The sequence below is a fragment of the Balaenoptera musculus genome, chromosome 19 (assembly GCF_009873245.2).
Source record: "Balaenoptera musculus isolate JJ_BM4_2016_0621 chromosome 19, mBalMus1.pri.v3, whole genome shotgun sequence".
In the NCBI taxonomy this organism is placed as follows: domain Eukaryota; kingdom Metazoa; phylum Chordata; class Mammalia; order Artiodactyla; family Balaenopteridae; genus Balaenoptera; species Balaenoptera musculus.
This window is the reverse complement of record NC_045803.1, coordinates 1,117,328-1,141,266: the sequence shown is the minus strand read 5'-3', so window position 1 is coordinate 1,141,266 and position 23,939 is coordinate 1,117,328. Positions and strand designations below refer to the sequence as shown.

Genomic DNA, 23,939 nt, shown 5'->3' with positions numbered 1-23,939 from the left:
CCATCAGTGCATCATCATACCTGCAGTCATGTGGGACAAGTTGTTCTTTCCAAACCAGTCTGCACTCACCTCATCACACATTATCCAGGAGGACTGGGAGATTATCTGCAGCCCACACACCAGAATGTTGGGCATCCCTATCACATGCCTGCCACAAAATCTCGCTGGAGTATTTGTGAGTTTTGTAGCCACACCTGCTGTGCTGGGTCAGCACCTCCCACTTTATTTCCCAAACAGGTTCTCACTTCTGTCATAAATCCTTTGTGCTGTGGTACAGGAGTTTGTAGGTCCAGGATGCATTGAAGTGTGTTAGCAATCAAAATCTGTCACATAGTGTCCCCAGTTGTGCTGATATGCACTGATATTTAGAAAACTTTCATGTGTAATAAAGTTACTGGAGTTATGAAAGGGCTCTTTTATTTTAGAAACACATTTTAAGAAATTATGTATTCAGGGGCTTCCCTGGTGGTGCAGTGGTTGAGAATCTGCCTGCCAATGCAGGGGACATGGGTTCGATCCCTGGTCTGGGAAGATCCCACATGCCAAGTGCTGCAATTACTGAAGCCCATGCGCCTAGAGCCCGTGCTCCACAAGAGAAGCCACCACAATGAGAAGCCCATGCACCACAAAGAAAAGTAGCCCCCACTCGCTGCAACTAGAGAAAGCCTGTGCGCAGCAATGAAGACCCAACACAGCCAAAAATAAATAAAATAAATTTTAAAAAAAAGAAATTTATGTATTCAAAGACATGATACCTGGGATTATAAATTGTAAAAACCACTAAGTAAATCACGATACACAAACACAAAAAATCTGCAAAAACACAGTAAATGATGTTAAGATACAGGAAGGTTCCTACACATTCCATTTATATATACATTTGAAAAAAGTTATTTCAAAAGTAGAATATGCTCTTGCATCAGTATTTTTAATTTTGAGGATGAATTAAAAATGACAGGAGGAAACTTGTTTCAGGGCTTTACACAAGTATCACAGTGTTAAAATGTACATTTAAGAATACATGTAATTTATTTTCAGTCAACTACACATACATTAAATGATTTTTAAAACAAATATGCAAAACCTGTCACTTTATAATCATTCTACTATGGTTTATTAGCGACATTCTTAAAATTATTTGTGGCTACTGCACCTGTAAGGTACAAAAAGAATACAATGGTGGGCTCCTGGCAATGCTTCCCAACTCCATATTCAGTGACATTATGTTGGCAATCTGACATTGGATATGCTGGGAGTATTTACACCAGGGAAACTGGCAAAGACTACAAACCAGGATTTCATTTACTGTGTTCCTGAATATCTGGACTTAGGACTGAGGTAGGATATGGGAGTTCCCTGGTGGCCTAGTGGTTAGGATTCTGGGCTTTCAGTGCTTGGGCCTGGGTTTGATGTCTGGTCGGGGAACTGAGGTCCCACAAGCTGTGTGGTGTGGGGAAAAAAAAGGGGGGGGGAGGTGAGAATAAAAAAAAGGAAAAAAACCTGAGGTAGCATATGTTAATAGTGCAGATTTATCTTTAACATATATAATGTATGTGGCCATTACATTATGCATAAGACCAAAATTAAGAAAAAATTGAGAACATATTCACTATGCCAAATTACAGTTCCATGCAGAAGTCACTCACATTGGGTAAATGTGTGAAATCTCACAGATACCTTTGTTGTTTCCCTGATCTCCTACTTGTCAAGGAAAGAGAAAATAGACAAGAACTCATAAAATAAAAGCAGGTAAAAGGCAGAAATAGAAATTTATCAAAACAAGACGTGCAGGTAAAAAATAGACACATTAAAAAAAAAAACAAAAAAACTCAAACTCAAGAATCCTGAGAGAGGGAATCCCCTGGCAGTCTACTAGTTATGGCTCTGCACTTCCACTGCAGGGAGCACAGGTTCAATCCCTGGTTGGGGAACTAAAATCCCACATGCCACAAAGTGCACCAAAAAAAAAAAAAAAGAGAAAAAAGCAATTAAAATCATACTGATTTTATACCACGATTTTACAGTCTTCATCAGAGGGGTCAGCCTGCATTCAGTCTTAGCTTTTAAGTTAGGTTGGTCAAGTGTAGTTTGCAAAAGGGAGGCAGGAAAGTACTTGCTGGTTAAAAATCATTTGGTGACTTACATTTTGGGGGGGGGGGTGGGGGAGGAGCAGTAAGGGGATGGGAAAAGGGATTAGGAGGAAGAGCCTTGGGGACCAGGCCATGTGAGGGCCACAGTGGACATTCCTAGTCCTTCAGTGTCCTTCACACTGCCCAGAACAGTGAGCGGGTCAACTGCATAATGGGGAAACAGGGACATCCTGAAGTGGGTTTATGAAAAAGGAAAGGACCTTGAAAATGAATCACTGCATATGGCAGTGGAGCCAGTGTCACATCTGGGGTGACTCCAATGATCTTCTCCACAGTGCCTGGCTTGGTGTTGCTGTCACTGTAAGAACGTCCCAAGAGGGAGGGTGTCTGCAGGAAGGAGATGTACACTGGGAAAAATGAAGCTGGAGGCCCAGGTGGAGAAGAACACATCAGGTGTTGGTAGTTCATCGTCGGGACAAAGCAAATGGAGTCCCTGCTTGAAGCAGAAGAGAGGCCACTGGAAGGGTGCAGTGTAGAGGAAGCACTCTCATCAAAGGCCTGGCAGTAGTGAGGCCTTGTGGAATTCCCTCAACGTCTCTGGGCTGCACATGCCTTCCTTTACAAATGGGAATAAAAACACTATGAGCACTGGTTTGGTTGGGTAGATGAATGGAGTCATTTCCAAGAAAGCCATCAATGTTGTTTCCCAGAGAAAAGACAGACTTATCCATCAGCATGGGGCTAATGGTTATCATCAGGGCTCCTGGGGTGGGGGGCAAAAGTGTCCAGATGGACATGTCTTTGAGTCCTCAATGGGGGAAACGGGGGAAGAGGACTGAAGTGACCAGACTCCCCATGTCCTGAACCAGGGAACCTGGCATTGAATCCAGATCGCTGTTCACAACAGATGATACATTCTCTCTGGGCCACAGTTTGTCCCAAGAAAGGGTACATTTGCTGCACAGTAACTGCAGGGGTTCTTCCCACCCTGTTACAATCTCAAACTCCTTGAACATCAGTCCCATCTATATTCGCTATATTCATAAGGTTCTTTTACCAGTGTGAACTGATGTTTAATGAAGTGGCACCTTTCAATAAGATTTATCACATTCCTTGCACTCACAAGGCTTTTCTCCAGTGTGGATTTTCCTATGGATATGGAGGAGCTGTCTTCGGCTAAAGGACTTCCCACATTCAGTGCACTCATAAGGCCTTTCTCCAGTGTGAACTCTCTGATGACGACGAAGGCTTGACCTATCAGTAAAACATTTCCCACATTCATTGCACTTATAAGGCCTTTCTCCTGTGTGAATTCTCTGATGAACATAAAGATCAGATATAATACTAAAACATTTCCCACATGCACTGCACTCATAAGGTCTTTCTCCACTGTGAACTCTCTGATGACGATGAAGGCTCGAGCTACCAGTAAAACACTTCCCACATTCACTGCACTCATAAGGCCTTTCTCCACTGTGAACTCTCTGATGATAATAGAGACCAGAACTAGTAGTAAAAGATTTCCCACATTCACTGCACTCATAAGGCCTTTCTCCACTGTGAACTCTCTGATGATAATAGAGACCAGAACTAGTAGTAAAAGATTTCCCACATTCACTGCACTCATAAGGCCTTTCTCCACTGTGAACTCTCTGATGATAATAGAAACCAGAGCTAGTAGTAAAAGATTTCCCACATTGACTACACTCATAAGGCTTTTCTCCACTGTGAACTCTCTGATGGTAATGAAGGCTCGTCTTAGCAGTAAAAGATTTTCCACATTTATTGCATTCATAAGGCTTTTCTCCAGTATGAACTTTCTTATGGGCACTGAGGTGTCCGTTTCGGCTAAAGAATTTCCCACATTCACTGCACTCGAAAGGCTTTTCTCCACTGTGAACTCTCTGATGATTACAAAGGATCGACCTATTACTAAAAGATTTCCCACATTCACTGCACTCATAAGGCCTTTCTCCAGTGTGAACTCTCCTATGATAATAGAGGCCAGACCTAGTAGTAAAACATTTTCCACATTCACTGCACTCATAAGGCCTTTCCCCACTGTGAACTCTCTGATGTGTAAGGAAACTAGATTTGTGGGTAAAAAATTTTCCACATTGGCTGCATTCATAAGGCCTTTCTCCAGTGTGAACTTTCTGGTGCTGACTATGGTTACTTCTTTGGGTGTAGGCTTTCCCACAGTTGCTGCATTCACAAAACCCTTCAGTAGTGAGGACTCTCTCATCCTGAATAAGTATTTCTGTGTGGCTGGAGAATTTGTTGCCTTCTCCCCAGCTGTGATGACTTTTCCCACTGTCAAAAACAGCTTCACACTCCTTACTGTTGTTCAGTTTCTTCCTGGTATTAGTGACCTGTTTCTGAAGTCCAATTTTGGCCACGTAGTTGTTCCCAATCTCCATGTAGGTAGAGAGATTCCCTGTTACATGGATTGTGCAGCTTTTCAAAAATGCGGGTCTCCCCATATCACAGCTGAAGGGTTTCTCTCTAATGTGCAGCTTCTGGTGCTCTTGAAGGTTTGCAGTGAAATAGAACTGTTTCCCACATGCCCCACATGTGTATGCTTTCTGCCCCCTATTTGTTCCTTGCTCTTCAGCCAAGTGCAAAATGTCTCTCAAGACTGGGATGCACATCTTACAGGGCTGGGCCTTCTCAGGAGATGAACCTGCACTGAGAGTACTGATCTGTGACACTCTTTCTGCAGATACGCTCTGTTCAGAAGGTGTCTCTTCATCCTCAACCCGGTGCCAAGAACCTGAAAACAAAGAAGTGATGGTGAAGTTCTTGTTCACGTTATTGGGTGTGAGTGACACCATCACAACAGTATATCTGACACATGAAGGAAGCAGTCCACAGGATTGTGTTCAGGAAATGGAGTTGGGGTCAAATTGGGAAAGGTGCTCTCACCAAGTACAGGACACAGGGACTGGATGTGGCCCAAGGCAAAAGGCGAGTTCTACAATTCACTCCTCTGTCAATGGCTTTTACCAGTACCACATCTACTGGTGACCTATCATAATATGCAGAAGTGTATTTTCAGGCCCCAGAAAATCTGACTGCAACTGGTAGCTGGTGTTCAAGAAATATTAAAGGATATATACATGGTTGAGGACATAAACAATACCAGTAAGTACTAAGGGGAAAACAATGTGAAGACCACATGAGATAAATGGGTTAGAGAGGTGGTAGGGAAATTATCCCAGGCTGGAGTCAGAATAAAAATGGGAAGTAGGGAATTCCCTGGTGGTCCAGTGGTTAAGACTCCATGCTTCCAATGCAGGGAGTGTGGGTTCAACCCCTGGTTGGGAAACTAGGATCCCACAGGCCGTGGGGCATGGTCAAAAAAAAAAAAAAAGGACAAGTTAGCAGAATGTCAAGAATGGAGAAAGGACAAGAGAAGTAATTGGGGGCCACTGGCAATGGCCCTAAAACCCTACTCAAATGACATATGTTCCAGGTATTACTTCTCAACACAGAGCTTATAACAAGCCCTCTCCCAGCTGCCATTCATCTTACCAGGATACCTGTAAGCTCTTTATACTGAAACTAGAGTCATGTCCATCCCATGAAACCACCAAGGACTCTCCATCCCCAGCTGAAAAACTACACGGGACAGAAATGATACAAGCCCTAACAGAGTCAGGACAAGTAAGTGGCCAACATGAGCCCAGAGGAACTCAGTACACAATAGACCAAGGAACGATATTTAAATACCACAAAAAGAACGTCCAGTGGAGCCAGAGGGGGGAAGGATGCACAGTGGATCAAGTACAGACTGTTAAGAATCCATCTCCCCACCTAAACAGGAACAATCTAACTGATGTAACTCTTTTGCAACTATGGAGTCTACTGAAGATTTGCAGTGTCCCACAAAACGAAGTTTGAACAGACGAAACTTTAAAACCAGAATCAGATATCACAGGAATGTTGGGATGATCATGCTGGGAATATAAAACAATTATGATTAATATGCTAATTAATGTCTGCGAATGGATAAAGCAGACAGCATACGAGAGCAGAAGGGCAATGTAAGCAGAGAGATGGGAAATCTAACAAAGAATCAAGAAATGCTAGAGATCGAGAACACCATAACAGAAATGAAAAATGACTGTGATAGGCTTATTTATAAACTGGACATAAAGGTGAGGAAAGAATCTGAGCTTGATGTTCTCTTAGGAAAAACTTCCAAAACTGAAAAGAAAAAAGGACAAGACAAAAAAAAAAATCCAATATTGGTGGGACAACTACAAAAGGTTTAACATACATGTATGGAAACATCAAAAGGAAAAAGAGACAAAGGAACAGAAAAAATATTTGAGGCAATAATGATGGAGAATTTCCACCAAATTACTATCAGACACCAAAGCACAGATCCAGGAAGCTCAGAGAACATCAAGTAGGTTTAATGTGAAAAAACTACATCTAGGAATATCACATTCAAATGCACAAAAAAGTCCTGAAAGAAGCCATAGGAATAAACACCTTACCCACAGAGAAGCAACAAAAACAATTACAGTTGAATTCTCCTCAGAACTCATGCAGACAAGAAGAGAACGAAGTGAAACATTTAAAGTGCTCGGGGGCTTCCCTGGTGGCACAGTGGTTAAGAATCTGCCTGCCAATTCAGGGGACACGGGTTCGAGCCCTGGTCTGGGAAGATCCCACATGCCGTGGAGCAACTAAGCCCAGGAGCCACAACTACTGAGCCTGCACGTCTGGAGCCTGTGCTCCGCAACGGGAGAGACCGCGACAGTGAGAGGGCAGCACACCGCGATGAAGAGTGGCCCCTGCTCACCGCAACTGGAGAAAGCCCACACACAGAAACGAAGACCCAACACAGCCAAAAATTAATTAATTAATTAATTAATTTTTTAAAAAATTAAAAGAAAAAAAGTGCTTGGGGTGGGTGTGGGAGGTGACCTTCAGCAACCCAGAATTTGGTATCCAGCAAAAATTACCCTTCAACACTGATGGTGAAATAAACACTTTCTTACATACAGAAAAATTGTGGGAATATATTAAAAGAACTTCAGAGAGATGAAGGGACTTCCCTGGCAGTCCAGTGGTTACCATGTACGCTTCCACTGCAGGGGGCATGGATTTGATCCCTAGTCGAGGAACTAAGATGCTGCATGTGGCATAGCATGGCCAAAAAAAAAAAAAAAAGGAGAGAGAGATGGTAAATGATATAGATCAGAAATTTGGGTTTCATAGAGAAAGGAAGAGCATCAGAATAAAAAATATTTTACTGACACATAATTGTTAAGGAACATCGTATATCTTTAAGCTGTACAACATGATTCTATATGTGTACACACTGAAATGACTACCACATAAGTTCAGTTGAATTATGTCTTACAATTTTCTTTCTTCTGACAAGAACTTTTAAGATCTACTTTCTTAAAAACTTCTAAATATACAATACAGTTTTGTTAACTAAAGTCACTATGCTGTGAATTACATCCCCAGGACTTAATCATCTTATAACTAGAAGTCTGTAACTTCTGAAACACTTCACCCATGTCATCTACCCACCTTCCCACATTCTGGCAATCACTAATCTGTTGTCTGCATCTGAGTTTGGTGGTGTTGTTGTTGCTGTTTTTTCCAAAGATTTCCCATGTAAGTATAATCATGTAGTACAGTTAAACCTTGAATAACATGGGTTAGAATTGCTTGGGTCCATTTATACAGGGATATTTTCCAATAAATGCACAGCACTACATGATCTTTAGTTGGATGAATCCAAAAATGGGAAACTTGGGCTTCCCTGGTGGTACAGTGGTTAAGAATCCACCTGCCAATGCAGGGGACATGGGTTCGAGCCCTGGGCTGGGAAGATTCCTACATGCCGTGGAGCAACTAAGCCCGTGTGCCACAACTACTGAGCCTGCACTCTAGAGCCCACGAGCCAAAAATGTTGAAGCCTGTGTGCCACAACTACTGAAGCCTGCATGCCTAGAGCCTGTCCTCTGCAACAAGAGAAGCCACTGCAATGAGAAACCCACGCACCACAACAAAGAGTAGCCCCCGCTCGTTGCAACTAGAGGAAGCCCACATGCAGCAACGAAGACCCAACACAGTCAAAATAAATAAAATTAATTAATTAATCAATATTTTTAAAACAATGGGAAACTTCAGAATCACAGGGCTGACTATGGGACTTAAACATCCCCAGATTTCAGTATATGCAGGGGATCCTGGCACCAATCCTCTGTGGAAACATAGGGACAACAGGATTTCTCTCTCTGACTTATTTCACTTAGCATAATGCCCATAAAATCCAATCATGTTGCTGTAAATGGCAAAATTTCCTTCTCTTTTTAATGGTTGAATAAAACTGAATAGTATTCCATATATAAGACGTGTTTGTTATCCACTCATCCATCAATGGACATTTAGGTTGTTTCCATGTCTTGGATATTGTAAATAATGCAGCAATAAACATGGAGTACACATATCTTTTTGAGATGATGATTTCACTCCCCTAGATAAATACATAGAGGTGGAACTGATGGACCATATGGTAGTTCCTTTCTTAATTGTGTAAGGATTCTCTACTCTTTTCCATGTGGTAGAAATAATGAACATTCCCACCAACAGTGCACATGGGGTCCCTTTTCTTCACACCTTCTCCTATACTTATTTATTGTCTTTTTCATAACAGACATTATAACAGGTGTGAGGTGGTATCTCATTGTGGTATTAATTTGCATTTCCCCGACAATTAGTGATATTGAGCACCTTTTCATGTAGAAGGTCACCGTTTGCATATCTTCTTCTGAAAACTGTCTATTTAGATATAACAGTTTGTACAAAACAACAATAGCAACAGTGTACTCCATCATGTATTTTTAAACATACCCATATATGTATGTTTACGTAAAATTAAAACAAAAGACAACAATAATACAATGGAGAAGATGGAAAATTAGGATTTTTTAAAATTATGAGCTTTTTAAACTACCCACGAAACCACATATTGTCATTTGAATGTGGGCTTGAATTAGCTGTAAATACATATTGGAAACTCTATCGCGACTACATAAAAAATGAAAAGGAACAAGTATAGATGATATGCTAACAGAGGAGAGAAAAAGGGTCATTCAAGATGCTTCATTAAAATCACAAAAAGAAGGGTGGAAGACTCAACTAGGAACAAAGAACAAGGGCAATGAAAAGAAAATGGTAACAAATATGTTAGATGTTTTTCCAACTGTATCAATATATTAAACATCGATAGTCTCAATGCACCAATTTAAAGACAGATTATCAGAGTGGATCAAAAAACAAGACTGAATTATATGTTGTCTCCGAGAAACCCACTTTAAATACAAAGATGCACATAGAGGAAGCTCCCTGGTGGTGTGGTGGTTAAGAATCCACCATCTAATGCAAGGGATGCGGGTTTGATCCCTGGTCTGGGAACTAGATTCTACTTGCATGCCGTAACTAAGAGTTCACACACCAAAACTAAGGAGCCTGTGAGCTGCAACTAAGGAGCCCATCGGCCGCAACTAAGGACCCCACCAGCCACAATTAAGGAGCACACGTGCCACAACTAAGGAGCACATGTGCCACAACTAAAGGAGCAAGTGAGCCACAACTAAGGAGCCCGTGAGCCTCGACTAAGACCCAGCACAACCAAAATAAAAAAAAAATTTTTAAAAGATGCTTAAGGGGCTTCCCTGGTGGCGCAGTGGTTGAGAATCTGCCTGCTAATGCAGGGGACACGGGTTCGAGCCCTGGTCTGGGAAGATCCCACATGCCGCGGAGCGGCTGGGCCTGTGAGCCACAACTGCTGAGCCTGAGCGTCTGGAGCCTGTGCCCCGCAACGGGAGGGGCCGCGATAGTGAAAGGCCCGCGCACCGCGATGAAGAGCGGTCCCCGCACCGCGACGAAGAGTGGCCCCCACTTGCCGCAACTAGAGAAAGCCCTCGCACGAACCGAAGACCCAGCACAGCCAAAAATAAATAAATAAAATTAAATAGCCTACTTTATAAAAAAAAAAAAAAAAAAAAGATGCTTAAAAATAAGATGCATATAAATTAAAAGTATGTCAATACAGAAAAAGAGGTCAACACAAATCAAAAGAAAAAAAAGAAAAGTGGTAGTAACTATACTGCTATCACAGCAGATTTCACATAAGCAAAGTTATCAGGGATAATGAGAATGACACAATGGTAAAGGGGTCAATACTCCAGAATACACAACAATCCTTAACATGTCAGCGTCTAACAACACAATGTCAAAATATGAGGCAAAACAGACCTACAAGCAAAAAATAGATGAATCTGCTATAACACTTGGAGACTTCATTCAACACACCTCTATAAGAAATGAACAGATCCAGAAAATAAAAAATCCATAAGGATGCTGGTAAACTGAGGATCACCATCATCAGTCAACTGGATGTAACAGTCACCTATAGATTACTAGGCTACTCCATTCAAAAACAGAATATTCTTCTCAAACTGACATAGAACATTCACAAGATGGACTACATCTTGGGCCAGAAAACATACCTTAACAAATTTAAAAGAACAGAAAACATACAAGGTCAGTTCTCAGAACAAAGTGAATTACACCGGCAACCAGTAACAAAAGGATAGCTGTAAAATTGCACAACACTGATAAATTAAACAATACACTTCCAAATAAAACATGGGTCAAAGAAGAAATATTAAGATAAATTTTTAAGTATTCTGAAAGAAACAAACACAGCACTTGTCAAAACATGCAGATGGGGACTTCCCTGGTGGCGCAGTTAAGAATCTGCCTGCCAATGCAGGGGACATGGGTTCAAGCCCTGGTCTGGGAACATCCCACATGCCATGGAGCAACTGAGCCCATGTGCCACAACTACTAAGCCTGCGCTCTAGAGCCCACATGCCACAACTACTGAAGTCCGCACGCCTAGAGCCCGTGCTCCGCAACAAGAGAAGCCACTGCAATAAGAAGCCTGTGCACCGCAGTGTAGAGTAGCCCCCACTCACTGCAACTAGACAAAGCCCACACGCAGCAATGAAGACCCAACGCACCCAAAAATAAACTTAAAAAAAAAATGCAGATGCAGTGATAGCAGTGTTTATATGGCAACCGGTAGCACTGAATGCATATATTACATAAGATGAAAGACCTAAAATCAGTCATCTGTGCTTCTATCTTAGGAAACTAGGGGAAAATGAAATACAAAGGAAGAAAAGAAATAATTTTAAAAATCAGTAGAGAAAAATCAACAAAGTCAAAAAAAAAGCTGGTTCTTTAAAATGCCCGATAAAATCAAAAACATGCTAGTCAGCCTCGTCACAAAAACAAGAGAGGACACAAATTACTAATATCAAAATGAAAAAGGAGGGCTTCCCTGGTGGCGCACTGGTAAAGAATCCGCCTGCCAATGCAGGGGACATGGGTTCGAGCCCTGCTCTGGAAAGATCCCACATGCTGCGGGGCAACTAAGTCTGCGCACCACAACGACTGAGCCTGCACTCTAGAGCCCGTGAGCCACAACTACTGAGCCCGAGTGCCACAACTACTGAAGCCCATGCGCCTAGAGCCTGTGCTCTGCAACAAGAGAAGCCACCCAATGAGAAGCCCACGCACCGCAACAAAGAGTAGCCCCTGCTCGCCACAACTAGAGAAAACCCTGTGTGCAGCAAAAAAGACCCAACACAGCCAAAAAAATAATAATAATAAAAGTGCAGTTTGTTCAGTTTAAAAAAAAAAAATTAAAAAGGACACATGACTATAGATACAATGGATGTTCAAAGGATAATAATGAAATATATGAGAATCTCCAAGACCATAAATTTGAAAACCTAAATGAAATGGATCAACGCCCTGAAAGATACAGTCTACCAAACTCACACAAAAAGAAACAATCTAAATAGGTCTACATGTATTTAAGCAGTTAAGACTCCATGCTTCCACTGCAGAGGGCTCAGGTTAGATCCCTGATAGGGGGAGCTTAAGATCCCGCATGCCTTGGTGTGCGGCCCCTCCAAAAAAACCTAAAACTAAAACAACAAAAAAAAGAAATAGACAATCTCAATGGGTCTACATTTACTACAGAAATTGAATCAATGATGAATAGCTTTCCACAGGACTTCCCTGGCAGTCCGGTGGTTAAGACTTTGCCTTCCAATGCAGGGGGTGTAGGTTCAATCCCTGGTCAGGGAGCTAACATCCCACATGCCTCGGGGCCAAAAAACCAAAACATAAAACAGAAGCAATATTGTAACAACTTCGATAAAGACATTAAAAATAGTCCACATCCAGGGACTTAACTGGTGGCACAGTGGTTAAGACTCTGCGCTCCCAATGCAGGGGGCCCAAGTTCGATCCCTGATCAGGGAACTAGATCCCACATGCATGCCGCAACTAAGAGTTTGCATGCCACAACTAAAGAGCCTGCAAGCCACAACTAAGGAGCACACCTGCCGCAAGTAAGACCCGAAGCAACAAAATGAAGATTTAAAAAAAAATTTTTTTAATGGTCCACATCCAAAAAAAAAAAAAAAAATCTTAAAAAAAAATTAATAACCTTCTAAATTTTCTGGGAATACAATTGGCAGACTTTGGTTCACTGGTCAAATCTGACAAACATTAAGGAAGATAGTACACAATTCTCTACAACTGCTTTCAGAATACAGAAACAGAGGGAATTCTTCCACACTAATTGCATCAGAACAGCATTACTCTAATATCAAACCAAAGACATTAAAAGAAAAGTATAGACCAGTATCTCTCATGAACATAGATGCAACAATCCTCACAAAATATCAGTAAATTGTTTCAAAAACAGTTGAAAAAGAATTATACGGGACTTCCCTGGTGGCGCAGTGGTTAAGAATCCGCCTGCCAGTGGAGGGGGCACGGGCTCGAGCCCTGGTCTGGGAAGATCCCACATGCCACAGAGCAACTAAGCCCGTGAGCCACAATGACTGAGCCTCAAGGCCACAACTACTGAGCCCACGTGCCACAACTACTGAAGCCCACACGCCTAGAGCCCGTGCTCCACAATAAGAGAAGCCATTGCAATGAGAAGCCCACACGCCACAATGAAGAGTAGCCCCCCGCTCGCCGCAACTAGAGAAAGCCTGTGCACAGCAACGAAGACCCAATGCAGGAAAGGAGGGAAGGAGGGAAGGAGGGAGGGAGGGAAGGAAGGAAGGAAGGAAGGAAGGAAGGAAGGAAGGAAGGAAGGAAGGAAGGAAGGAAGGAAGGAAGGAAGGAGGGAAGAATTATACACCATGACCAACTGAGAATGATCCACGTTACGCAATGCTGCTTTAACATTAAAAAATCAATTAATATAATCCGTGTCATCAACAGGTTAAAAACCAACTCATGATCTCATCAGTAGATGCAGAAAAAGGATCTGACAAAATCCAACAGCCACTCATGTTAAAAATCTCCATATAGGGCTTCCCTGGTGGTGCAGTGGTTGAGAGTCTGCCTGCCAATGCAGGGGACACGGGTTCGAGCCCTGGTCTGGGAAGATCCCACATGCCGCGGAATAACTGGGCCCGTGAGCCACAATTACTGAGCCTGCGCATATGGAGCCTGTGCTCCGCAACAAGAGAGGCCCCGATAGTGAGAGGCCCGCACACCGCGATGAAGAGTGGCCCCCGCTTGCCACAACTAGAGAAAGCCCTCGCACAGAAACGAAGACCCAACACAGCCATAAATAAAAAAATTAATTAATTAATTAATTTTAAAAAATCTCCATATAATATAACCTAAAAATTGAAAAAAAAACACTTCAACTTGATAAACTAAATAAAACCCTATAGCTACTATCATACTTACTAGAGAAAAACTAGAACTCTCCCACTAAGATGAAGAAGGCAAGGATGTTCCCTTGTACAACTCACTTTCAACTTTACAGTGGAAGTCAAAACAAAGGCAATGAGATGAGGTTATTTAAATGGCATACTGATCAAGAAGGAAGGATAAAACTGTCTTCATTCTCATATGACATGACCAGCTATGTAAAACACCCAAAAAATAGAGGAAAAAAAAAAATTCCTGGAACTAAGAAGCAATTATAGCAAGCTTTCAGGACATAAGCTTAATATACAAAAGTCAATTACATACTATATACCATCAATGAACAAGTCAATTTGAAATTAAAAACACAATACCATGTAAATTAGGACCCGCTCAAAAAAAAAAGAGAGAGCAAGAGAAAGAAATATTGAGTTACAGATCTATCAAAACATGTACAAGATATACATGAGAGAAACTATAAAACTTAGATAGAGAAATCATGAATTCCATGGTGGTCCACTGGTTAGGACTCCATGCTTTCACTGCCATGGACCTGAGTAGGGGATCCCTAGTAGGGGAACTAAAATCCCTCAGGCCTCGCAGTGCAGCCAACAAACAAACAAACAATCAAACACTCTAATAAAGAAATCAGGGGCTTCCCTGGTGGCGCAGTGGTTGAGAATCTGCCTGCCAATGCAGGGGACACGGGTTCGAGCCCCGGTCTGGGAAGATCCCACATGCCGCGGAGCAACTAGGCCCGTGAGCCACAATTACTGAGCCTGCGCGTCTGGAGCCTGTGCTCCGCAACATGAGAGGCCGCGATAGTGAGAGGCCCGCGCACCGCGATGAAGAGTGGCCCCCGCTTGCCGCAACTGGAGAAAGTCCTCGCACAGAAACGAAGACCCAACACAGCCATAAATAAATTAATTAATTAAAAAAAAAAAAAAAAAAAAAAGAAAAACCATGAAGGTCCAAACCCTTAAAAAAAAAAAAAAAAAGAAATCAAAGAACTAAATAAATGGAAAGATATTTCACGTTCATAAACAGGAAAACCCAGTATCGTCAAGATGTCCGTTCTTCCCAACTTCATCTATAGATTCAATACAACCCATATCAAAATACCAGCAAGTTATTTTGTGGACATAAATACTTTGATCCTAAAATTTATACAAAAAGGCAAAAGTCCCAAAATAGCCAACACAAAACTGAAGAAGAACAAAGCTGGCAGACTGACACTACTTAACTTTAAGACTTAGTATCTAAAGTAATCAAGCCAGTGTGATATTGTTGAAATAACAGAGAAACTGTTCAATGAAAAGTATTGAGAACCCAGAAATAGACCCATAGAAATACACTCAACTGACCTTTGACAGATGAGCAAGCGCAATACAATGGAGAAAAGTTAAGTCTTTTGAATAAATAGTACTGGAACAACCAAACATCACATGCCAAGAAGTGAATTCTAGACACAAACCTTCACAAAAAATTAACTCAAAATGGATCACAGACCTAAATGCTAAATACAAAAAACTCTTAAAACTTAGTAAGAAAACAAAAACCCAAAGACCAAATGAGCAAAACACCTTAACAAACACCTCATTAAAAGAAGATATACAGGACTTCCCTGGTGGTGCAGTGGTTAAGAATCTGCCTGCCAATGCAGGGGACACAGGTTAGAGCCCTGGTCTGTGAAAATCCCACATGCCGCGGAGCAACCAAGCCCGTGTCCCACAACTACTGAGCCTGCGCTCTAGAGCCTGCGAGCCACAACTACTGAAGCCCGCGTGCCTAGAGTCTGTGCTCTGCAACAAGAGAAGCCACTGCAATGAGAAGCCCGTGCACCACAATGAAGAGTAGACCCCGTTCGCTGCAACTAGAAAAAGCCCACGTGCAGCAACGAAGACCCAGCTTAGCCAAAAAAAAGATATACAGATGACAATTTAGCATATACAAAGATGCAAGGAAATGCAAATTAAACTGAAAAGTACACACTATTACATACCTATAAGAAGGGCCAAAGTCCAAACATTCACAACACCAAATGCTGGTAAGGGTGTGGAGCAACAGGAATTTCATTCATTGCTGACCGGAATGCTTAACAGATGCCAGTGTTGATAAACAGAAATTGGAACCTTGGAAAAAGGTCTTACAGAAACAGCTCATGGTCTGTTTTAGTAACGACCATGTCAGTGGCAACAGTCTGTTGTGAAGTCAGGCACAAAAAAATGTCATGAACAGGAATGGAGCAAAACTTGGGTACCATGGATTTTGACATTCACCTGGGCAGAGAGGGCGAGCAAGGAGGGATCTATCAGACTAAGTGCAAGACTACTAAACCTAAATCCTCACCTGCAAAACTTTGGAGCTACAGGTGTCCCGGCACTAAGGAATAGGGGTACACTCTGCCTAGCCATAGTAACCACAGCACATAACGAAGCAATTGAAGAAGAAAGCAGTGCCTGTGTTCCAGATGTGAGAAGGACAGAGCTGCCCTTGGGGAAGAGAAGAAAGGCAGAGCCTAGCTCAGAGGATAGGGGTGGGTGTGAAGGCCTTACCCAGCATGCATATAACTGCAAAGTTCTCCAGCATGACATCAAGGTATAGGTGTATCTGAACCTCATCAAGAAGACACCATTCCTCCCAGGAGAAGTACACGGCAACATCCTCAAAGGTCACACTGCCCTGGTAAACAGGGACAAATAAAACCATGAACAGTCTCACTCCTGAAAACCCACAATACATCTTCCCACACATTTCCCCTACTACCCAATCAGATGGAGCTTCTTGAGACTTGGGGAAGAAAACCATCTTCCTTTGATCTGCACCTCCCTTTTCCTCCAGAATACATAGGCAGTCATTTCAAGTCTAACTCTTGCCCTTCCCTGTTTATTTCCACCAGAAAAAAGGAGACCTGCACTTACCTAAACTAGCTCAACCTCACCTCACAGCACTTCCACATACTGGTATTGGATTCATGAGTAACCTTCCACGTCTCCTTCCATTGGTGTTGGGAAATGGGAAGCCCCTCCATAGAACCCAGCCTGCACTCAGGAATCTGAGCATGGGGTTCTCCAGGGTCCCCAAACCAAAGAGCTGGGAGAATGGCAGGTGAAGAGCCCCAATACACCTCAAATACAGAGAATGTGTGCGTGGGGGGTGAGAACAAGCGAGGGACTGGGACAACCTCCACTTGCTCCAAGTGCTTCTGCAGCCTGGGAACATGTAAGAAAAGACAAACTATAGAGGAAAGAGACCATGGCGGTGTTCCAGAGGCTCATGCACTTGTATGCATGCTGGGTAAGGCCCTCACACCCAACCCTATGCTCTGAGCTAGGCTCTGCCTTTCTCTTTTCCCCAAGGGTATCTCTGTCCTTCTCACAACTGGACCTCTGTCGGGTACCAGAGCCAGGTAACCTCGGGCTGACTGGCAAACCTCTCCTCCGTGCCTCGGTCCCCGGTGCTACCTCTTACCAGTTGTGACCTTGGAAAAGTCACAACTTCCCTCTGCCTCAATGATCTCATCACCCCCTACAGTCTGTGCTTCCACTGAACAGGCTCTGGAGTATTTTTAAAGGCCTAATTCAGATGGTGTCCTTCCTGTGCTCAAAACTCTCCACCGCTCCGAGGGCTCTCGGAGCCCTTCTCAGAGGGCTTTCTTCTCGGAGAAGAAAGGTACAACCTCTCATCTACCACTCCAGATGCAGCCTGGCCTCAAACTTTCTTCCTTGCAGAAACAAGATGGACTCCAGGTTCCCGGAATGTTCCTGCTTCAGTTGCATCTCCAAGTCTCACTCAGACAGAAAAAGGGAAAAGACCCCTGGAGGCCTCTCTGTCCTAGACCCAGGGCCTGGGATAAAGCGACGAGAACAGCCGCCTCTCAGGCGGGCCCTTCGTATCTGGGTGGGGAAACAGGCCACGGAGAACCCGGAACACGCAGCGTTTACCTGAGCCGGATCCCTCAGCGCAGGCGCCGCCATCGGAACTTCTGGACGGAAAGGAGTGGCGACAGTCGACCGACCGGGTCCCACTCTGCACGCACACTGCACGGGTCTGTCCCCGACCCTCAAAACCGCCCCGGTGCGCACAGACCCTCCTCTTGCGCCTCTTAGCCTGTTACCTCGCTCCCAACACCGCACACAGAAACCTCTGACCATCTCCAGAGACTTCACCGTAACTAAAATGGCAGCCACGAAGAAACCGGAAGTCCCTCTCCCGGAGGTTCGCCCTCCCGGAAATGCCCCCTTGCTCGATTTTCATTGGATGAAAGTCGCTGCCCCTTAGCACAAATTCTTCTGGGTAATGTAGTGCAAAGGTCTCAAGGAAGGAAGCCCCGCACCGGGAAGCACCTGGGAAAAAGCCAAGAAGCACCCGGAGGAGCACTGGGAAATGACCTCTAGGGCTGGGGAGGGGCTCCAGCCTTCTTAAGGAGGCGGGGGACCCATGGGGGCGGGGAGTGTTAAGAGCATTTAAGAGTCCTTAATGCTACTTATCAATGAAGTGTTTGGACATTATCTCAGAATCCTTTAAACCAACCCACGTTTAAACCCACTGGTAACAGGAACAAAAACTAAACATTATCCTATTGCTCCTGAAATGCATGCAGCCTGAAGAGTTAGTGATTTTGTGGGCTTTGTTCAGGGACCAGAAAAAAGTCAGACAGAACGCTGACTGGAAATATGGAGAGGAGATTTTGGACAGGCCTGCTCGGCAAGAGGGAGAGCACTGCTTCTCGTCCCCCTAGAAAAGGCTCTTCTGACTGCATAGTCAGTGATTGTGCCCAACTCAGTGACAAAAACTGATGATCAGGCCACCCACGATAGCTGTTCTCTTGCTCTTTGTACATTCCCTGCTCCACCAGTCTGATTCATCTACACCCTATTCACGTGAATGAACTTCCCTTACTATTGTTATTTTATTTATTTATTTATTTTGGCTGCACTGTGTGGTTTCTGGGATCTTAGTTCCCCAACCAGGGATCAAACCCAGGCCCACAGCAGGGAAACGGTGGAGTCCTAACCACTGGACCTCCAGGGAATTCCCTGACCTTCCCTCTTAATCATAAGGCCTAATCAGTCAATGCGTACCTACTTATCCTGGCCCCAGCTAGTGAATGTGCTAATCTTTAGATCATATTTCACTTGGTATTTCCGCATTTTTATCTATTACTGAAAATGGTTTGATCTGATGTACAGAGGCTACCCAGAGGTTTCACTAAAAACAGAGCAGTTTCGCGTGCAACGCACAATTTTCTTAATATAGACTTTACAAAATTATCAATATTGGTGGATTCCTAACCCAAGATAGATTTTTCTGTTTTTTGGAAAAAATATAACTATCAAAAACACAATTGAATAACTGGCTGAGCTTAGAAGCACCTGTATATTAGGCAAGATTTACTTTCTCCAGATTACTCAGTGCCCATTTATCTGATACAGCTGAGCAGAAGATAGAGCTGAATAGAAGTAGGTAATACATTTGTTTATCTTTCTACCATTTCTTTGTCTCAAATTAAAATCAATATCTCCTAGATATGAAAGTGATGTGCATGTCAACTTGGAAATAGAGATTATGTTCCTCACTCACACTGGAGCTGGGGTCCTGGAAAACTCCTCCTGCCTTTGTCTTCATAACTTCACCTTGCTCACCAGTTACAAGTTGAGACCCACTGATCAGACTGTCAACCAACTGATCTTGGCCAACAACTGTTTTGCCAAAAGCCTGCTTTCGGTTTTAAGGTTCGTTGGATTCGCTGGCAAAATAACCACTCGTCTCACACAAATAAACAGCTTCAATCAAATCTTTAATAGAAAGTGATTTAACTTAACTTCAATATACAGTCATTAGAGGGAAAGGAATAAGAATATTAACAGAGTATATAAATTTCAATATACAATCATTAGAGGGAGAGGAATATTAACAGAGTATATAACAGAGCATACATCACAGAATTGGGCCGACACCTACCTCCAGATCCAAGTGGCAGCTAGGAATTCCCTTGAACAGCAATCTGGAGTCCCAGTTGGGAACGTCCCGGGCGGTGAGTCCACCCCACGGGTGGGACTTCAGAGTGCTGCCCAAAGGAGTCCTGCTTTTAACACCAAGCCGCAAGCTGATAGTCATCAGCTTGCGTGCAAGTATGCAGCTCTGGCTATTATCGCAAACGTTTTGATACTTTAGTTGTAAGTCTCAGAATGTTCGCTGAATTGCGGGAACTGGCCAGATTCCCAAGTCCCAGGAAGCTTTGTGACTTACTCCCTTCTTTATCTGTTGTATCCCAAGACTGACTAGCACTGTTTCTGCTGACCTGCATGTAGTCTAGCAGCTCGATGTGTAGCTCTTTCAGAGTCTTTGTTTAGTCAAAAGCCTATTGTCTCTGAAGCCTGAACAAGACTATTTTATTAGCCTCCCCAACAACTTGGCTCTTTGCTCCAGAGGGATCCCACAGACAATGACAGCTTTTGGATTGAAACACTTCCTCTATGATCTTGGGTGTACATTTGTCTTGTATTTACAGAGTGGCCACAAGGGTTTCTCTCGGCACTACCTGCCTTCTGAGTGGCTTCCTGGCCATTAAGTTTTGCCCCAGAACCTCTTGGTGGATAGACTTCAGAATTCAGTCCCCCCAAATGCATTGGCTTCTTTACTTTCCTTTTCTGGTTCCTTCAGCTGTTGGTAAATGTCTATATTCCTATGAACGTGATTGGTCCTGGAAACAGCACCTATGTGTGAAAAAAATTTTTACATACTGTTTCTCAGCCACGTCAGACAGAAGTCTCGGCTTATTACATGCATTCATATTTTATCCCCTGGATGTTATTTGGGCTTCAAGATCTGGACCAGTGGGTACATGATATTTGTCCTGCACAGATACAAGCAGCGAACCCAGTACAACCACAGCAACAGACTTTACCCCAGACCTCCCCACGTGGCCACAGCCACATGCACCATCCTTATCCTTGTGAGTTTCTTCATCTCTTTTTACTGTCTCTCTTCCATTTTGAGTCTTTGTGTTACTGTAATTGTAAATTCAGGCCAGTAGCTGATGGAAACATCTGTGCTACTAGCTCCGGATTTCCCAGCTTTCAGCACCTTTGTGCTCATCAGCAGTGACACCGGTGTCTCTAGGTTCTTCTATGATTTCTGCTCCAAAAAAATTATTTTCCTAATATTGTTAAACATTTATGTCTTATTTCTGCAGTGAATCAATTAATTTTTTTAAGGGAAATTTGGGGATCTACTCCTTCCTAGTTCAGCCACTTGAGAGGTCTGGACCTCAATTTGTTTTTAATTTATTTATTATTTATTTTTCTCTGCTTTGGGTCTTTGTTGCTGCGTGCAGGCTTTCTCTAGTTGTGGCGAGTGGTGCCTACTCTTCATTGTGGTGCTCGGGCTTCTCATTGCGGTGGCTTCTCTTGTTGCGGAGAACAGGCTCTAGGAGCACAGGACTCAGTAGTTGTGGTACGCTGGCTCAGTAGTTGTGGCTCGTGGGTTCTAGAGCGCAGGCTCAGTAGTTGTGGCGCATGGGCTTAGTTGCTCCGCAGCATGTGGGATCTTCCTGGACCAGGACTGGAACCCTTGTCCCCTGCATTGGCAAGCAGATTCTTAATCACTGCACCACCAGGGAAGTCCCTAATTTTCTTTTTTAACTTAGGTGATTGTCAGGTACAAATAATTATACAATGAAAAGGTGATTGGCTAAGGGTCTTTCAATTTTCATTCATTAATTGGGATATATTGGTGAATAAGAACAGATAAATTCTTGCATTTCTAGAGCTAATAGAATATCCAGAAAATGAAAATTTTATCTAGTTATACAGAATTTACTTAATCTACTTATACTTTACTACCTAGTAGCCACTCTTGGGAAAGTTTTCATTAACTAATTGAGTACAATGGAAAGAAACAGGAAATTTAGACATAGAAGTTTGTGTCTTTATGTACTTGTATCTTATATGGTTACTTTAAAAACAAATTTTTAAAGCATATTCAGATCCAGGAGTTCCAGGTAGACGAAAGAGCACCTCTAGAGCCCCACACATAACTTCACAGAGCTACCAGAGATCTGAAGATATCCACCATGTTTGGAATGCAGAAATAGAGGAGACATATGGTGGGAGGAGAAACAATAAATATATGTAATGGTTGGTGCTGACTTATATTATAAAACCAGTCCAAAATTCTAATTTTGTCCAACAAATATATATATTACATATTAGCCATCCTAATGAGTGTCAGGTGGTCTCATGGTCTCAGTTTGTTTTTCTTTTTTTTCCTTTTTGGCCTTGCCACACAGCATGTAGGATCTTAGTTCCCTGACCAGAGATCAAACCCGTGCACCCTGCAATGGAGTCTTAACCACTGGACCACCAGGGAAGTCCCGGTCTCAGTTTGTTTGTTATTTAATTTATTTTATTTATTTATTTTTGGCTGTGTTGGGTCTTCGTTACTGCGCACGGGCTTTCTCTAGTTGCGGCAAGTGGGGGCAACTCTTCATTGAGGTGTGCAGGCTTCTCATTGTAGTGGTTTCTCTTCATTGAGGTGCGCAGGCTTCTCATTGTGGTAGCTTCTCTTTTTGCAGAGCATGGGCTCTAGGCACACGGGGTCCAGTAGTTGTGGCTCGTGGGCTCTAGAGCACAGGCTCAGTAATTGTGGCACACGGGCTTAGTTGCTCCACGGTATGTGGGATGTTCCCAGACCAGGGCTTGAACCCATGTCCCCTGCATTGGCAGGCAGACTCTTAACCACTACACCACCAGGGAAGTCCTTGGCAGGCGGATTCTTTTTTTTTTTTAATTAATTAATTAATTAATTTATTTATTTTTGGCTGTGTTGGGTCTTCGTTTCTGTGCGAGGGCTTTCTCCAGTTGCAGCAAGCGGGGGTCACTCTTCATTGCGGTGCACGGGCCTCTCACTATCGCGGCCTCTCCTGTTGCGGACAACAGGCTCCAGATGCGCAGGCTCAGTAGTTGTGGCTCACGGGCCTAGTTGCTCCGTGGCATGTGGGATCTTCCCAGACCAGGGCTCGAACCCATGTCCCCTGCATTGGCAGGTGGACTCTCAACCACTGTGCCACCAGGGAAGCCCACAGGTGGATTCTTAACCACTGTTCCACCAGGGTAGTCCAAGGGCTCTCTTATTTTAGAAATGCATTCTAAGAAATTATGTATTCAAAGACATGATACCTAGGATTATAAATGTTAAAAACTACTCAGTAAATCATGATATACAAACACAAAAAAATGTGCATAAACACGATAAATGATGTAAGATACAGGAAGGGTCCAACACAGTCATTCCATTTAAATATACATTTGAAAATATCTATTACAAAAGTAGAATATGCTCTTGCATCAGTCATTTTAATGTTGAGGATGAATTAACAATGGCAGGAGGAAACTGGTTGGAGGGCTGTACACAAGTATGTCAAAATGTATATTTTATTTATATTTTTTTAATTTTTTAAAAAATAAATTTATTTATTTATTTATTTTTGGATGTGTTGGGTCTTAGTTTCTGTGCAAGGGCTTTCTCCAGTGGCGGTGAGCAGGGGCCACTCTTCATCGCAGTGCACAGGCCTCTCACTGTCGCGGCCTCTCCCGTTGTGGAGCACAGGCTACAGACGCGCAGGCTCAGTAGTTGTGGCTCACGGGCCTAGTTGCTCCGTGGCATGTGGGATCTTCGCGGACTGGGGCATGAACCCGTGTCCCCTGCAATGGCAGGCAGATTCCTAACCACTGCACCACCAGGGAAATCCCAAAATGTACATTTTAAATAGGCAAAATTTAAGTCAACTATTCATCCAGTAAATGATTTTCAAAACAACGATGCAAAACCTGTCACTTTATAATCATTCTACTAAGGTTTATTAGCTACCTTCTTAAAATTGTGGCTACTGTACCTGTAATGGTGGAAAAAGAATACAATAGCAGCCTACTGGCAATGCTTCCCAAATGAATGTTCAGTGAAATTATGTTGGCAATTTGACCTTGGCTATGGTTGGAATATTTACAGCACGGAAACTGGCAAACACTACAAACCAGAGATTAATTTATTGTGTAA

At 43.1% G+C, this 23,939-nt stretch overlaps 1 protein-coding gene across 1 annotated transcript; it reads right to left on the bottom strand.

Annotated features, from left to right (window-relative positions):
* Positions 1-909: 909 nt before the first annotated feature.
* On the bottom strand, positions 910-18,062 carry LOC118885221 (zinc finger protein 211-like). The gene is made up of 3 exons (XM_036833718.1): positions 17,825-18,062; positions 16,436-16,562; positions 910-4,863 (listed from the first exon to the last, which is right to left on the bottom strand). The coding sequence occupies exons 1-3, from the start codon at positions 18,032-18,034 to the stop codon at positions 3,182-3,184; spliced, it is 2,019 nt and encodes a 672-aa protein (XP_036689613.1). The 5' UTR covers positions 18,035-18,062; the 3' UTR covers positions 910-3,181.
* Positions 18,063-23,939: the final 5,877 nt, after the last annotated feature.